This window comes from Ahaetulla prasina, chromosome 3, assembly GCF_028640845.1.
Source record: "Ahaetulla prasina isolate Xishuangbanna chromosome 3, ASM2864084v1, whole genome shotgun sequence".
Lineage (NCBI taxonomy): Eukaryota > Metazoa > Chordata > Lepidosauria > Squamata > Colubridae > Ahaetulla > Ahaetulla prasina.
Window position 1 is genome coordinate 79,651,820 of NC_080541.1, and position 18,084 is coordinate 79,669,903.

Consider the following 18,084-nt stretch of genomic DNA (forward strand, 5'->3'; position numbering starts at 1 on the left):
TGAAATAAGCGCTTGGCCTTATTGCCATGCAATCAAAAGCCCGATTGGTCTTATTATCAGGGGATGTCTTATTTTGGGGGAAACAGGGTATTTGCCACACAACAAAACCCTATGAGTGAATTGTTCTGAGAAATAGTGATTGACCCAAAGTTATCCAACCTGCCTTTCATTCTTAAGGTGGGACTTCTTACCTGGTTTCTAGACCACCTTAACTACTACATCAAACTGACTCTCCATGTTAGATGTAATGGTTTCTAAACCATAATTAATTCATAGTATAAAGTAAGCCAAAAGTGGAACCTATTCTGTTCTCAGATTATGTTATTGGTATTTGATAGCAAAATATTGCATTTTTGAATCGTATATATTTTTTTCTTTTAAAAATGTCACATTTTTACCCGTAAGCCTCTTTATTATTTCTCCCCAAATAAGCCACACACTTGATTGCTACTTCATCATAAGCGATAAGAATAATAAGATCCAAAGATTGAAACATTTTTCCATTGTGCTGAAGTTATGAAGGATTTTGAAAGAGGAAATAGTGCACTTCTCTCCTTTTTTCAACTAAGAACTATTTCTAGTTCCTAGCATTTTTTATTAATAGAAGGGCACCTGTTTTTATTGAAATTTGAATTCTTTATGGTCACTTATCTGTTACAATGATTTTTATTTTTGAAAAAGTGGTTAAGGCATTGGATAAATAAATAAATGAAATAGTAAAGCATATTTGCTTGTATCTGAAAAGAATCCTGTTTTTCTTCACCTTGTTCATTTGTTGCGTTACAGAAATAAATTGTTTCCCGAGTCTGTCATCAGGAACATTATGTATCAAATATTACAAGGGTTAGCTTTTATCCATAAACACGGTGAGTAGAGTATATTGCTGCTACTGTGTACTATTAGAGTGATTAGACCAAAGTACACTTTATCAAACGAGACGTAATAGACATGTGATATATGGTAGCAATAGCCCAGTGATAAAAAGTTTAAAATAATCGCTAAATAAACTATTTTAGAGAAAAATCAGATTATTTTGAGAATCAAATGTTCCGGAACCTAAATCCCAGTAACTATATTAATTGATTGATGGTTGTTGAGGTTACAATTTCTTGGCATAGGATTCCATCCAGAATAGTGCTTTATTTGGACACAAAAAGTCACTTCAAATGGAAGTATGAGCTAGGTTTAACCGTTTGATTTCTTGTAGGGGACACTTTTTTGTAAGTGTTGATCAGGTTTTTGATGGCCAGCACTTATTCCAAAAACCACACTAATCCTACTTCACTTTGTTCACATTTGTGATTATTGACATTTAATGGGCTGTAATATTTCATAGTGTGTACTGTGTAGTATCCAAGAGATGGTATTAAGTCGAATAAAATAGTTCTATGCAGTGGTGGGATTCAGCCAGTTCGCACCACTTTGGGAGAACCGGTTGTTAACTTTCTGAGCACTTTGGTGAACTGGTTGTTGGAAGAAATCATTAGGGCAGAGAACCGGTTGTTAAATTATTTGAATCCCACCACTGGTTCTATATATCATAATGTTTGACTTCCTAATTTTTATTAGAGGGTACAAATTTTCCTATCCATTTGTGTTGTTAGAATACAGGCAGTGCATTTTACAGTGTTCTGCACCAACAGAAATTGTAGAATTAGGTGCAGCATTGTATAAACCTATAGAAGACCCTCCTTCAGTAGCAGGGGATATGGATTTGGGATAGTTTAAATTTATTATGAGAAACACAAACTTTTGATTTGTTATACCTTAAGATGTTACCTACCTGACATTTTATTTTTTTCTCTCAGTTTTATTCTTTATATTGTAATATTTTATGATCTTGTTGCCATCAGATCTATGCATCTACCTATTCCTGCATTGGTCTTGCTGCAAACTATTTCAGAGAATCAGATTCCTGATTTCTGATACCACTTGTAATATATTGCAAGATTTAATTGACTCTGAAAAAGGGAGAACAAATTTCAAAGATTATTGTTGCTGTGAATGATATGCTTTTAAAAGAAACAATTTTGGATGTATTTAAAGGGGTATGAAGAAATTTACATTAAATGTAGGCTGAATGATGCTTAGGCAAATTTATTTTAATCATGAAAAAATCTGACCTAGTTATTTGCTTTTGTTCATTAAACATATACTATTCTTAATTTCATTCTATATCTCAAAAAATACCTCTTTTAAAGTTTTGATAACCAGGTCAAATGTAGTTGATCCAGTGACTTAAATGTAGTTTGATCCAGTTAGTAACAGATCTGTGAAATAGATTAGCTCCCAGTTATACCTGATTGATAAATTTTTGAAGTTTGTATTTAGTACAGTTTGAAAACAAAATTTGAAAGCAGATTTGTATGGCAATCCATGTAGTTTAAAATAAAGAATCCTATTGTTAGTAGAATTTGAAATCCACTCCATTGTTATCTATTTATTCTACATTCATATTTACAGGATTTTTTCATCGAGATATGAAACCTGAAAACCTTCTTTGTATGGGTCCAGAACTTGTTAAAATTGCTGATTTTGGATTGGCTAGAGAACTAAGATCTCAGCCTCCATACACAGATTATGTTTCTACCAGATGGTAAGTGTGAGTTTTAATTTATATTAAATTACCGTATATACTCGAGTATAAGCCGAGTTTTTCAGCACGTTTTTTGTGCTGAAAACCTTCCCCTCGGCTTATACTCGGGTCTATACGGCTTATACTCGAGTTTTGTTTTTTTTTAAAGCCCCTCGGCTTATACTCGAGTATATACGGCTTATACTCGAGTTTTTTTTTTTCTTTTTTTCACATTTTACCGGACGGAAGCCCTGCCGGTGCAGTGAGAGGGCGGGGCGGGGGAGCCGCCAGCCTTCTCAGCTGAGGGAGGGAGGGTTTCCCCAACCGGTAGGTGCCTCATTTCCCACCCTCGGCTTATACTCGAGTCCCCAGTTTACCCCAGTTTTTGGGGTAAAATTGGGGACCTCGGCTTATACTCGGATCGGCTTATATTCGAGTATATACGGTAATTAGATTTATATTATAAACCTCTTGACCAGTTATCAATTATTTCTCTTACCCTTTTTAGGTATCGCGCACCCGAAGTTTTATTGAGATCTTCTGTTTATAGTTCCCCTATTGACATTTGGGCTGTTGGTAGCATAATGGCTGAACTATATACACTCAGACCACTTTTTCCAGGAACAAGTGAAGTTGATGAAATTTTCAAAATTTGCCAGGTGTTAGGAACACCAAAGAAGGTAAAGTATTTTGAGAATGCGTATTATTACAAGTGGTGCAAATTAAATTAAAATGACTCTTTTTAAGAGTCTTGGTTAATGACCACTCATTCACCAACCATTTCAAATTATGGTGCTTAATGAGTGGTGGCTAAGATCGATTATCAAAGTTTTGGCTGTTCCAGCAGCCCTGGTCATGTGATCGTGATCTGAGCACTTGGTGGCCAGGCTTTTGCTTATAGTAGTTGCAACACTCCATGGTCTTGTGTTTGCAAATTGTAGTGTCCTCTGCTGGCTTCTCACAAACAAATCAATGGGGAAACCAGCAGGGAAAGTTGTTTAAGTTGCTCAGGTAAGTCTTCTACCTCCATGCATGCCCACCCCAAGCCCCACTTTGCTCATGCCATACCTCCCCCGCCACTTGCGTACCTTCTCTCACCTTACAGCAACCACTCCAAGTCCCTGTGAGCTTATGCCATGCCCTTCTGCCAATCGCACACCTTTGAGCACCCTCACACCCAGGAGCAGCTACTCCAAGTCAGGTTCAGAAGCAATTTCCAGAGAGAAACAAAGCTGGATACATTCTTTTCTCTAATTAAAACAATCAATCTGTTATTTGTTCACCCATTCTTTCATTGTGAGGATTGACATCACTCTTTATAATTAACTTTATTTATTTGTTTGTTTGTTTGTTTGTTTGTTTGTTTGTTTATTTGAATTTATATCCTGCCCTTCTCCGAAGACTCAGGGCGGCTTACAATGTGTTAAGCAACTTTCCAGTATATAGCACAGATATCCTCACCCATTGCATGTTCAGAGACTATTCAGGGTTAATGATATCACTGAAAAAGATTTACAACTGGTCTTTGAAGTTGGTATCATGGTGTTCCTGCAATTAAGTGGTTGCACTTGGCAATCAGAAGGCATGTATGATGGTTGCAGTATCCCACAATTTTGGGATCACCATTTGTTACCTTCACAGCCAGTTTCCAACAAACAGAGTAAATGAGGAAGCCAGAATGAAGCCACTAGTGGGAAATGTGTACTTTGAGACTTGCAAGATTGATGTCAGTCCTTTCAAGTAAACCAGAAAGGAAACACAGCTAGGTGAACTAATTCTATTTTATTGTTAGGCTACCTTAATGTAATTTTTGAAGTCTGAAGGCACAGATTTCCTGCCTTCACTTTTAACCACCAGATCAATTAGGGCAGATCCTAAGTTCCTTCCTCTAACTGTTAAGCCACTGGGGGTTCCCCATGTTTTGCCTGATAGTTTCCTAGGCAACATATCTTCACCTTGTCCCTCAAGGTCATTCTCATATATCATTACATGTTGTGATCATGTCAATTAAGCGATTGCCAGTCACAATTGCAATCGGTACTTGAGGACTACCTGTGAACACGTTTGGGTTTTGGTTAAACAAATTAACCAAAAATAATAGTTGCACACATTCAACAATAAATAATAAAATTGACTTATTTTAGTTTTAAAGACTACTCCTGTTGTTCTACTTTACAGAGTGATTGGCCAGAAGGTTATCAGCTTGCTGCTGCAATGAATTTTCGATTCCCTCAGTGTGTTTCAATAAATCTAAAGACTCTCATTCCAAATGCCAGCAGTGAGGCACTGTTTCTCATGAATGAAATGTTAAACTGGGATCCAAAGAAACGACCTACAGCAAGTCAGGTATGCAGGCCTGTGGTATTAACAATATGGCAATTTTGCTTATACAATGAGTATAAGCTATTGCAAAAAAAAAAAGCTCACAAAGTCATGAGTCATTTACAAGCACTTTGTCAAAATCAAAAATGATTTTGTTAGAAGCACTTGCACAATATACAGAATACTTTTGCAATTTTATTTAACCAAGTATCTTAAAAGAAAAGAAAACCTATAATTTCATTAGATTAACTATAAAACATATTGCAATGTATTTGAAGTTTTATTAAATATAACAACATGGAAGATGTACTCTGTTAAGAAACGAGTGTATATCTATGACTGTAATTGAAACTCAACAAAGACTGGAAGGCTGCATGTTTTCTGCCCTGCTTTAGGGAAATCAGGAGGTTCTTAACAAGGAATCTGCCATTCTTGGTGCTTGAAATGACTTTATTTATTGATACTTCTCAAAAGTTATGTGTATGTCTTTCCCTGTTGAACTTCAACAACTTCAAGTTGTTTCTCAAAGCTTTAGATAAACAAAGAGAAAAAAATTGCCCTCTGCATGGTTATTAGCTACTGTACACTGAGCATTTGAGAAAAGTCAACAAAAATAGATTTTAAATATTACAATACCCTTTAGATGCATAAATGCATTTCCACATACTGAACTTTAAAACTGATGATGATGATGATGATGATGATGATGATGATGATGATGATGATGATGATGATGATGATGATGATGATACTGATGATTAGCAGGCAAACTTACACTTAAGCCAAATGGGGGAAGGAATGATGAACTAGAAAAGAATTAAATTTAACAAGGTATATGGGAAATACCATAGGCAAAGTGTTGGTTCACAGAAATTATTAGAATGTTTTTGGAAAATTACAAGTGGCTTAGGCATGACTTAAGTGGTTTATGGTTAATGAGAGATTTGAACATCCAAGTTTACATTCTCAGTCACTAAACTGCAGTAGCCTTGTTTTCCATGAAATTAAAAGTCCTGTTGGACTCCAATAACTCTGGTTTGTTTCATTTTGTATAACCTTTTAATATATATATATATATGTGTGTGTGTGTGTGTGTGTGTGTGTATATGTATATGTATATGTAGGTCTTTGGTTATTCGGGTTTTCTCCTGCGTAAAATTGGAAGTGTCTTGGCGACGTTTCGACGAAGTCTCATTCGTCATCTTCAGGCTTCAGCTTCGTGCTTCTGGGGGCAATGTGTGATTGCAGCTGTTTCTTCCTTTTTAACTGCTAGTGGGGGTTTGAACTGATTGGGTGGGAGCTTGGCTGTGCTCTGATTGGATGGGGTTTTTTTTGTGCTCTGATTGGATGGGCGTGTGTCCTGTATGGGTGGGGGCTTGGTTGTGCTCAGATTAGTCTGAGTTGCAGGGGGATTTGAGCTGGTGAGCTGCATTGCTGTTGTTTGGCTTCGTGTTCATGGTCGTGCTACATCTTCATAGTGGGTGTCAGTCTGCTACGGATTGGAGGGGTTTGAAATGGCTAATGTTGTAGCTGCGGTCTGCCTTCTGGTCCTTGGTCGTGCTTCATGATCAGTGTGGGTTTGGGTCTGCTTTCTGGGTGGATGTGTGGTGGTGACATCCTGTGTGGACCTCGTGAGTGTGGGTCTGGTGTCATTCCTCGTGTTAGGGACTCGTTTGTCAATAAGGCGGGTTTCAAATGGCTGGTAGGCGGAGGTATCATCTCGTTTGTTCATGCTGTGTGGGCGTTTTTCTATCTTGATGGCTTCTCTGATTATTCTGTTGTTAAAGTGTTCAGTTTTGGCGATAGTTCTGGTCTTTTTAAAGTCAATATCATGTCCTGTGGCTTTAAGGTGTTGGACCAGGGAAGAAGTTGGTTCCTCTTTTTTGACTGAGTTCTTGTGTTTTTCAATGCGTGCACTTATTCTTCTGTTCGTTTGTCCTATGTATGTGGTGGGGCAGGTGGTGTATATATGTATGTGTGTGTGTATATGTATATGTAGGTCTTTGGTTATTCGGGTTTTCTCCTCGTAAAATTGGAAGTGTCTTGGCGACGTTTCGAAGTCTCATTCGTCATCTTCAGGCTTCAGCTTCGTGCTTCTGGGGCAATGTGTGATCGCAGCTGTTTCTTCCTTTTAACTGCTAGTGGGGGTTTGAACTGATTGGGTGGGAGCTTGGCTGTGCTCTGATTGGATGGGGGGGTTTTGTGCTCTGATTGGCTGGGGGTGTGTCCTGTTTGGGTGGGGCTTGGTTGTGCTCAGATTAGTCTGAGTTGCAGGGGGATTTGAGCTGGTGAGCTGCATTGCTGTTGTTTGGCTTCGTGTTCATGGTCGTGCTACATCTTCATAGTGGGTGTCAGTCTGCTGCATGTATGGATTGGAGGGGTTTGAAATGGCTAATGTTGCAGCTGCGGTCTGGCTTCTGGTCCTTGGTCGTGCTTCATGATCAGTGTGGGTTTGGGTCTGCTTTCTGGGTGGATGTGTGGTGGTGACATCCTGTGTGGACCTCGTGAGTGTGGGTCTGGTGTCATTCCTCGTGTTAGGGACTCGTTTGTCAATAAGGGCGGGTTTCCAAATGGCTGGTAGGCGGGAGGTATCATCTCGTTTGTTCATGCTGTGTGGGCGTTTTTCTATCTTGATGGCTTCTCTGATTATTCTGTTGTTAAAGTGTTCAGTTTTGGCGATAGTTCTGGTCTTTTTAAAGTCAATATCATGTCCTGTGGCTTTAAGGTGTTGGACCAGGGAAGAAGTTGGTTCCTCTTTTTTGACTGAGTTCTTGTGTTTTTCAATGCGTGCACTTATTCTTCTGTTCGTTTGTCCTATGTATGTGGTGGGGCAGGTGGTGTATATATGTATGTGTGTGTGTGTGTGTGTGTGTGTGTGTGTGTGTATATATTTTCAACCCTCTGTTTGGCAAGACCTTTAGTTGCATACTTTTAGCTGCCATATACTTATTAGTGTTGTCTTTTTCCTTAGGCATTGAAGTTTCCTTACTTTCAAGTGGGCCAGGTTTTAGGACCACCTCCACAACGCATCAATCAGAAACAGCCATATCCCAAGTTAACAGAACGAAAACCATCTCTGCCCAAACTTGAACATATATCAAAATTAGAAGCTGTATCTGTGCCAGAATCTCAGTCTTCGCTAGATGCAACTGATAAGCTACAGTGTCTATCCAAGAATAACCAACATCCCCTCCAGTCAATCCAGCTGCCTCAGAATGCAGTGAATCAGCAACCATCAGTACAGCAACAGCCTCAGTCATTCCTTCCAGCCATCAGTAAAAACTCAATATCAGTAAGTTGCACTCAGAAACGACTTATGACCAAGTCTATAATTTCTCCAGAAGTGCTCGGTTCAGACCACTTTGAGAGGTAGTTTTACAATATATTCTCGTGAATTCAAAAGTATTTCATCACATGTTCAAGCACATTTTGGCTTACTATTTCTTATTTCTTTAACCCTGTCTTCATAAATCAGTTTTTCTGCACTCCCCCTCCATTTCCCTCCATGAACTATTACAGTTTTTCTTTGGTTTTTCCCATTTTATAAAAAAATCTTCTCCGCCTGTAGTTTGTGCTGTTTCTGGATACCACGTTTTCCTGTTCTTTTTTTCCTCTAACTACATCTCTGTTACATACTTTTTTTCTATTGTTAATCCTCTTTTTGTAGCTGTGCTCTTTTTTTTCTATACATTGCATTTCCAGATCCAATCCTAGGTTAATTTGGCAGCAGCAATGCTGCTGGCATTTGTATTCTTTCACAGGAATGAATAATTATAGCAGGTCATTTATTATAATTCTCTCTTATAGTATTTGAAAAGTATTGTATTTTGTATTTTTTTACTGTGAGAAGAAGACAAGATTTATTTTATTTCTGTACTCAGAGTTCCTTCGAATACTCCCCACTAAACACATATTGCAGTTTTTCCAGTTCAACATAGTAATGTGAACATCTAAAATATATCAGAAATAACTTATAATTTTTTGTAATCAAAACAGAAACACATAGCCATAGGACCCTCAAATGGGACAATGAGTATGAAAAACAATCGACGCCGTTGGGGTCAAACTATGTTAAAGGCAATGGATAGTTGGGATGATTTTGATGATACAGAATTTGGAATTTCTTATTTTAAGAAGCCTAGCATTGTGGTGTTAAATGAAAAGAAAACAAAAGAATCGCTTTTTAGGTAAGGTATTACATTTTTTTGGTTATTTGTGATTAATATATAGATATAGATATAGATATCTTATGCTGTTTTACATGTAGCTTATATTTTCTCAATAGGTAGGATTGATTGTGAACTCCTGGAATGTGGACATGATGCCAGTCTCTTAAAGAGGGTGTTGTTAGGCTAAAAAACAGACTTAATCTGGAATATGAAAATAGTTAATAGACATTTGCTAGCATTTTTGGGTGGGGAGGGGGACAAAGGTACCTGGGCAAATAATTAATTATCAGCTCAAAGATAGCTGTAATTGAATTGATGTTCTGGTTTGCAACTAACTTGCAATAATCATTTACACTTTGGTAACTTGATTTTTTTGGACTAGCAAATGTAGGGCGTGTCAAATTTTTCAGTTTTCAATTTCCAAAGATTAGGGGTGCTCAAAAGTTGTGACATACCTCGGGGGTTGTAAAGGTATTTTGGTTAATTTAGATATGCTTGGTAAGTAACTACATAAATATCATAACTTTTTAACATTTTGTTTGTCTCATCAGTGATAAATGAATTTATCTTTTCCAAAGAGTATGGAATCTTCATTTCATTCAAAACAGGATAGCTGCCAGGCTAAGTACAAGTGGCTAATCCAATCACTTTAAGCAATAATGTGCTTGCTTATTCCTGGGATTTTAATGTACTGATTTTAATGTGCATTTCTAAATAACTTGGGCCACGGTACTTGAAAAGGCATCTCCTTTCTTTATTTGCCTATCCAATCTTAAGGACTCCAAGGAAAGGTGGGTGGTTTCATGAGAAATGGCCTTTTTGTGGTAGCATATTGTGGATTTTACTCCCTAGAGAGGCTTACCCAGGACATAACACTATGGTCATTTCCAGGTGAAGATCTTTTGTTTTTCCCTTGGACAATATTTTTGATAAATGCTTTAAGAACGTCACTATTTTAGCCCTTTTATTATGATTGTTGTATGAGGTATTTACTGTTGTTATTAATGCTTCTTGATTGTAGTCCTGATTCTATATTGCTTTCTATATTGTTTTACAGCTTTAAAATAGTGTTTTAATTTATCTGCACATTACTGAGAGGACTATAAATATTGAACAGTCTAGAACCACAATAAAAAAGGAATTCTATATCAGTTGTAATGTCAATGGTTGCTTTAAATATTGCAGCATTTTATATTAATATATATATATATCTATCTAGGCATGGCATTAGTGGCTTTTTTGAGAGGAAAGCCAAACATCTTTCCCTTGTTTCATACAAAGCAAACAAAAATAAGAAAGCATTTGTATTTGGAGAAGTTTTACATTATTTGTTATTATGCTTAATGCTTAAATTATATATACCTGTATCTGGAAAAGTACATTGCCCTGATGGTATTGTTTAGGCATATCCAAAGTTAACTGGACAGATTGGTAAGTAGATCTTCAGTAATTCATGCTTTGTGTTTCCAGAGGAAACTGAAAAAGCTATTACGACATTTTGAAGACAAAATATTTATAATGGTGGCTTTAAGAAAACTATAGAAAATTAAACTATAGTTTGATTACAAGCATATCCAACAGCTTTTTCCCCGGGGCAGTGCAGCTGCGAACCAACTCATGCATAATATATTTTCATGTAACCACATTGTATCAACCAGTGTAATGACCTGTAATTTTTAGTACAAATAAACATTGTAAAAGGCATAATAACTGCATGGTTGTGGCTGGCAATCCCTGCTAACCCCTGGAATAGGGAATTGGCACTGGATCAGTGACATGGTTACCCTTTTTATTAAGACAGCACCTTAAACAAAAGCAGGAAAGTCCAAGGCCATATAAATATAGGTAGTCCTCGACTTATAACGAGTTGTTTGACAACTGTTTAAAGTTAGGACAGAGTTAAAACGAGAGGAAATTTGCTGGAGGATCAGACCTCAAATTTGGCAAAAATACTAGCAAATGCCATTGTTCTCATGATCATTCTCCCTGGTGGGGTAGAGAAAGGGGTTGGACTCCCAGGAATACTGGGAAGCCCGTATCTTCTTCTTGTTCCATTATGACTGAGAAGTCCAAGCCTTCTCCCCAGTGCTCTGTTTAATGACTGCAACAGGGAGAGCTTGGATTATAGTTGTTGAATGAAGCAGTCATGTGGCATCTTGCTTAATGATTGCTTGTTTAGCAACTGAGATTCCAGGCCCAATTGTGAATATAAGTAGAGGACTACCTATAGTGATATTCGCATACATCACAATAATTGTTCACAGGATTAGAAAGGATCTGTGTTTGGTACTATATGACACAGTAAAAATGCTGTGTTTTTAAATCATGATGAATTTATTTGGAAAAGATTTGCTTTCATACATTTTTCTATCCCCACATGTCATTTCTTGCTAACTGCTATTCAACTCTTTCCTGAATTAAAATACAAGAATCCTAAGATCATAAGAAAACTTTGTTTTTCTAGACTAGGAATTCATTTGTGATGTTACATAATCTTTATTTTCAGCGTTCCTGAGTCTAAGTCTCCTACCTCTGGCAGGTCAGGAGAAAACAAAGCTCTGAAGAGAAACGACTCTGGAATGTCAACTACTTCGGCAAAACAGTACTATTTGAAACAATCAAGATATGTTCCTGGTAAGAGGAAATTATTTAATGTATTATTAGACTCAGTTAATAAAGAGTGTGTGTGTGTGTGTGTGTGTGTGTGTGTGTGTGTGTGTGTGTGTGTGTAAGCTTGTTTATTTCATTTTTGCTGCCTTTTTTGACTTAAGTGTTTTATTCAGTAATCTCAATCCGTGCAATATACTGCTATAGCGAATATGAAAAAAAAAACCACTTTAAAATGTCTGGATACTAAAATAATAAAAGAACAGTTAGCTGATATGACCAGACGATTAATGGTAAAATATAACAAAGCCCAAGAAAATCGGGTGTCATGGAGCCCATCAGGAGAGTAGTTTTTCCCTCAGGTAGGCTTTAATAGGCGCCCTTTAGCCTTTGCTATTTTCATTTTCTCTTTCAAAGCTGGGTGAAGCAGGGTAAGGACCAGAGGTTTCAGCCGGTTCTGACCAGTTCTGGAGAAGCAGTAGTGGAAATTTTGAGTAGTTCGGAGAACCGGTAGTAAAAATTCGAACTGGCCCGGCCCCCATCTATTCTCTGCCTCCTAAGTCTCAGCTGATTGGGAGGAAATGAGGATTTTGCAGTAACCTTCCCCTGGATTGGAGAGGGAATGGAGATTTTATCCTTCTCCAGTATCCTTCCACTGCCACGCCCACCAAGCCATGCCCATTAAGCCATGCCACGCCCACCAAGCTACACCCACAGAACTGGTAGTAAAAAGTTTTGAAACCAACCACTGGTAAGGACATGATTTAAGCCAGTAGTAACTTGCCTTGATTTTCGTAATTTCATTTGTAATCTGGGGTTTGTGAAGTCATCTTCTCTTGTATTTTTTGGACTAAAAACTGAGCTGTGTGAACATGTATGTTTGTGTTTATGGGAGATGTGGGGGCAGAGGAAGCAGATAGCCCCTGAACTGATAGTAGGTGCTGTCTGTCCCTCAACTGATAGTCATTGAGATCAGTCCCTTCAGGAGATAGTTGGTTTTCCGTTTCCTTTTTAACTTTCACTGAAAAGTTTGAAGACTTTTCATAAGAATCAGCAGAGGTCCAAGCCTCCATACCCCATGCATATGCATTGCATTCCAGTTAGAAGTGGAGCGCTGGGTGCTCTCTGAGCTTGGTGGTTTGCTTGCAGATGTTTGTTGGTGGGGTTTCTTCCCTGTTTATATACAGTAGCTTGCCTTGCCAGTGTTGGTGGGGATCTGGTTTTCCCCTTGGCGGTTCCCTGATTAGGGAATTGCTTTCTGCTTGGTTATAGAATAGAATAGAATAGAATAGAATAGAATAGAATAGAATAGAATAGAATAGAATAGAATTTTTTATTGGCCAAGTGTGATTGGACACACAAGGAATTTGTCTTGGTGCATATGCTCTCAGTGTACATAAAAGAAAAGATACGTTCATCAAGGTACAATATTTACAACACAAATGATGGTCAATATATCAATATAAATCATAAGGATTGCCAGCAACAAAGTTACAGTCATACAGTCATAAGTAGAAAGAGATTGGTGATGGGAACGATGAGAAGATTAATAGTAGTGCAGATTTAGTAAATAGTATGACAGTGTTGAGGGAATTAATTGTTTAGCAGAGTGATGGCCTTCGGGAAAAAACTGTTCTTGTGTCTAGTTGTTCGGTTGTGCAGTGCTCTATAGCGTCGTTTTGAGGGTAGGAGTTGAAACAGTTTATGTCCTGGATGTGAGGGATCTGTAAATATTTTCACGGCCCTCTTCTTGATTCGTGCAGTATACAGGTCCTCAATGGAAGGCAGGTTGGTAGCAATTATTTTTTCTGCAGTTCTAATTATCCTCTGAAGTCTGCGTCTTTCTTGTTGGGTTGCAGAACCGAACCAGACAGTTATAGAGGTGCAAATGACAGACTCAATAATTCCTCTGTAGAACTGAATCAGCAGCTCCGTGTTTGTCTGATGTTAATCCCTGCTTCTCTGGGTGTAGGCTGCTGGAGAGGATATGTTTTGATCTTTTTGTCGCCTTCTCAGCTTTCGTTATTATCTCTTTTAAATATGGTTTATCTCTAGGTATCTATTGGTGGCTGATGTGTATCAGTGCCAGGTTTCCCTAGCATTTTTGAATTTAGCTTGATCTAAGATGCTCATAGTTTTCTAGTTAAAACTATGATTGAGGCTGTCAATGTGTTGTGATATTAAAGAATTCTTATTATGCTTTCTGACTCCTAATTGGAGTTCATGGATGTGCTCTACTAGTCTTCTGCCTGTCTGTCTTACATAGTGGCTGTTAACAGTCGTTAAACTGTATATTATAGATGAAGGGTCTGCAATTCCCAGTTGGTGGACCAGCACCGGGCTGTCAGAAACCGCACCATGCAAACAAGCAAAACCTCATCTATGAAATGCAGGCAGCACCCAAACCACGTCAACTCTAGTCCGCAGAAAAACCTCTCCATAGAACCAGTCCCTGGTGCCCAAATTGTTAGGGGCTGCTGTTATAGATGACTCCTGTTTTTTCTTCTTGGGCTACTAGATCTTTTGATTTACCTAAGATGTTTTGGAAGTTTGTTTGTATGCTATAGTAATGGCTGGGAAGAAGGCAGTGAGATGAAGCTGGCAGTTCACAAAGTATAAGAGAAGCATGAGGACCTCATCTAACAATGATATAGTCCTTGCCTAATGACCACAACTAAAACTACCAGAATTGCTATTGCTAAGCAGTGTGGTCATATGTTTTGCCTAATGACCACTTCACTTAGTGACAGAAATCTAACCTCAATTAGGGTCATTGAGCAAGGACTACCTGTAACTTAAATTATTTATGACTTTCTTTAAGGATTACTTTTTTGTAATTCTGAATCTAAAATTAGTTTCAATAGGAAGTATTTTTTTAATACTTCCTGTATTCATGAAGCTATATACTGTGACTTCCTGAGCGATTGATAGATATTAACCTTTAGCATGATAATTTCTTAAAGGTGTAAATCCTAAGAATGTTTCCTCAGGAGCGGTCATTAAAGAAAGAATCCATGGTACTTACAACAATCCTTTGTTTTCAAAATCAATAGCACCAATTGGAGGTGTTGCTTTCAATCAAGTCAATGCAGGTAATTAATGTAATTACACATCCTATATTGTTTTTAATGTATTTTGTAAAATTTATTATTTTCACAATTATTTTCAAGCATAATGCCCTTTTCCAGTTTAATATGCATAGTTTTGAATAGGGGTTTGGCTTTGCATAGAGATGATCATAACATATATATGCAACCAGAGGTTGTTTCTATATTTGATAACATTTCAGCTTTTTAGCAGTATAAAAACAGATATTGAGGTTCACAAGATATTATTTCTCCTGCTTGAAGGTGTATAAGTGATGCCTCGAAATGGATAAAAATAAGAGAGTGTGTATGTGCTTATGTATTTAGATAATTAGGATGTGTAACGTTCTTGCTAGATGGCATAAATAGATTAACTGGATTTAAGTCGTAGTTGTGACACTGTTATCCCCCGACATTACTGATTTCATTTTACTGTACGCAAGAAGAGTATATATTAAATGTAATGTTGAGCACAACCTGGAAGGACTTTTCTTTTCTAGCCAATGAAAATTGCTGATACACCGTGTTCACGTAACAAATTCACTTCCATCATTCTTTCATTGGTTTGAAACCAGGTTAGAGAAGACTGTAGAATTTTCCAAATTAAAACACACTACATACATACAGGTAGCTCTCATTTAGTGACTGCAATTGGTTCTGGTGACATGTTCATTAAGTGACATAGTCTTTAAGCCAGCCCTGTGACAGAAAGAGGAAGATGCTGTGAAGTTCACTGGTTGCTGCTGTTGCATTCAGCAATTAATGTATCATTTCTTCTGCCTGGCCCATTGTTCTGTAGTATCGTTTCTTGTGCCTGACCCATGTTCGTCCTCCTGGCAAAGCAGAGAGATTGCTTAAACAAGCCATCTCTTCCTGAACTGTTGTTCTCCCCATTACAATACTTACCTGAAAGGTGCTAAGGGAAAGTTAATAAGTTCAGCTTTGTGACCTTAATTAGTTGATTAGACCCCTCTAGCTGCTGCCTAAAATTGACCAGAGACTATCAATATCTCATTAAAACAAATCTATATATCATCACTCCCACAGAACAACATTCCTATCTTCTTGATACATCATCTAATTTCCTACTTTATTTATTTTTTATTTATTTATTTATTTAATTCGATTTTTATACCGCCCTTCTCCCGAAGGACTCAGGGCGGTGTACAGCCAAAATAAAAACAGACAATACAATATACAATTTAAAATACAAATTAAAAAACTTATTTTATAATTGGCCTAAAAACTTTAAAATATATAAAGCTAAAAACCCTTAAAATTGATAATAAAAATCTAAAAATCAGTAAAATTTAAGCCAGCCCCGCGCAAATAAAGAGATGTGTCTTCAGTTCGCGAAGGACCTTCCGAAGGTCCTTTGTTTGGCGTAAACCCGGGGCAGTTCGTTCCAGAGTGTGGGAGCCCCCACAGAGAAGGACCTTCCCCTGGGGGCCGCCAGCCAGCATTGCTTGGCGGACGGCACCCTGAGAAGACCCTCTCTGTGAGAGCGTACGGGTCGGTGGGAGGCATGCGGTAACAGCAGGCGGTCCCGTAAGTACCCAGGCCCTAAGCCATGGAGCGCTTTAAAGGTCGTAACCAAAACCTTAAAGTGCACCCGAAAGGCCACAGGTAGCCAGTGCAGTCTGCGCAGGAGCGGTGTTACGCGGGAGCTACGCGAAGCTCCCTCTATCACCCGCGCAGCTGCATTCTGGACTAACTGAAGCCTCCGAGTGCACCTCAAGGGGAGCCCCATGTAGAGAGCATTACAATAATCCAAGCGAGAGGTAACGAGCGCATGAGTGACTGTGCACAAGGCATCCCGATCAAGGAAGGGGCGCAACTGCCGAACCAGGCGGTTGGTGGTTGGTGGAAGGCCCTCCTGGAGATGGCCGTCAAATGATCTTCAAACAACAGCCGTTCATCCAGGAGGACACCTAAGTTGCGCACCCTATCCTTTGGGGCCAATAACTCGCCACCCAACAGCTTCATATAGATGTTGAACAGAAGGGGCGAGAGGATCGACCCCTGCGGCACCCCACAAGTGAGGCGCCTCGGGGTCGACCTCTGCCCCCCTGTCAACACCGTCTGCGACCGGTGTTGACAGGTTTACCTGTTTACCTGTTCTCATTTCTTTCCCTTCATTCCCCAAAGGCCAGGAATGTTCGAAATGAAATATTGGATAGTACCACCTAATATTTTTAATTTTTTATGAATGCCCATGGGGGCTAAGATGAGGCCATCCATTTGTGGATGATTTAAAACGAAAGACTAAGGCTGGAAGAATTCTGCATTCAAAAATTGTACAGTACAAAAACTGAATTCATAGTCTTTGCATAACATTAAAATCTGGTTATATCAAGAATTTGGGAGTCATACAGAACTCTTGGGGTAAATTATATATTGTGATAGGGCTATTTATTTATACAGTTGCCCATCTCAGTTTTTGATCTGACTTAGGAAAGGTGCTTCAGAGCAGCAAATAATGTGAACAGAGCACCTGCCCCTTAGTCATTTAAGCAAGTCGCTTCCAGGATCACACAACTGTATCAGAAGCTTCTCTGCAACCATTGCGTGATCCTGGACTTTGATAATGCTTCTTTAATGAGATGTGGACAGGTTCTGTGTTCACATTCCTCCAAAATCTTGAAGCACTCTTTTTGAATCATAAACCAATTTCAAAATTCTATAATAATCTTTTTGTGGATTATTAAAAGTAATACCTTCTCATAATAAATTTCCATTTCTACTAATCTAAAATGCATGCATCTTATTTGGAATTATAATAAAATATGGGTCTAGGCTTGCTGTTTTTAAAATTGATCTTGTCTGTAGGTAGGAAACTACTAACTTGCAGAGCTTGTTCACACTTTATTTTCAGATTTGTTCCCTTTTATTATTTCTTACTCTTATTATTTCTTCCATTCATTTCATCCAGTTTTTCTATTTTTCTAAAGCATTTATTTTCATCCTTTTCTTTTGCCTGCCTTATTGCCTTCTCTGAAGAAGAAAACTTAATTAAACCAATTGAAAAACTCTCATGCAAAGAAAGAGTGAATGAAAAATTAGAGGATCTCAAAGGTAATGAATGGCAATTACATGTAACATGATTTATTTCCTTTCAGATTTGTTCTGTTTTTAATTAAGCATAATTACAATTAACTTCTCAGTAGGTTATAAAATCTGTAATACTTTTAACGTTCCTTCAGTTTAGCAGTTTTATGTACATAGAAAATCTTCCTTGTGAAAAAAGATTTCTTTTACATAAGCATTATGATATTTTAATTGTACTGTTTTGCATCAAGTACAATACATCAGGTAGAGTTGTTAT

At 38.0% G+C, this 18,084-nt stretch overlaps 1 protein-coding gene across 5 annotated transcripts in view; it reads left to right on the forward strand.

The window, feature by feature from the left end:
* Positions 1–18,084, forward strand: part of MAK (male germ cell associated kinase) — a 36,963-nt gene that overhangs the window by 10,196 nt on the left and 8,683 nt on the right. For 2 of the 5 annotated variants that reach the window (XM_058175420.1, XM_058175416.1), the window contains exons 5-13: positions 787–866; positions 2,464–2,596; positions 3,084–3,255; positions 4,754–4,921; positions 7,869–8,189; positions 8,894–9,084; positions 11,573–11,700; positions 14,637–14,765; positions 17,760–17,834. In XM_058175420.1, the coding sequence (XP_058031403.1) occupies positions 787–866; positions 2,464–2,596; positions 3,084–3,255; positions 4,754–4,921; positions 7,869–8,189; positions 8,894–9,084; positions 11,573–11,700; positions 14,637–14,765; positions 17,760–17,834 (1,397 nt within the window). The remainder of the gene's footprint in view (positions 1–786; positions 867–2,463; positions 2,597–3,083; positions 3,256–4,753; positions 4,922–7,868; positions 8,190–8,893; positions 9,085–11,572; positions 11,701–14,636; positions 14,766–17,759; positions 17,835–18,084) is intronic. The other 3 variants (XM_058175418.1, XM_058175419.1, XM_058175421.1) reach the window with 3 other exon arrangements.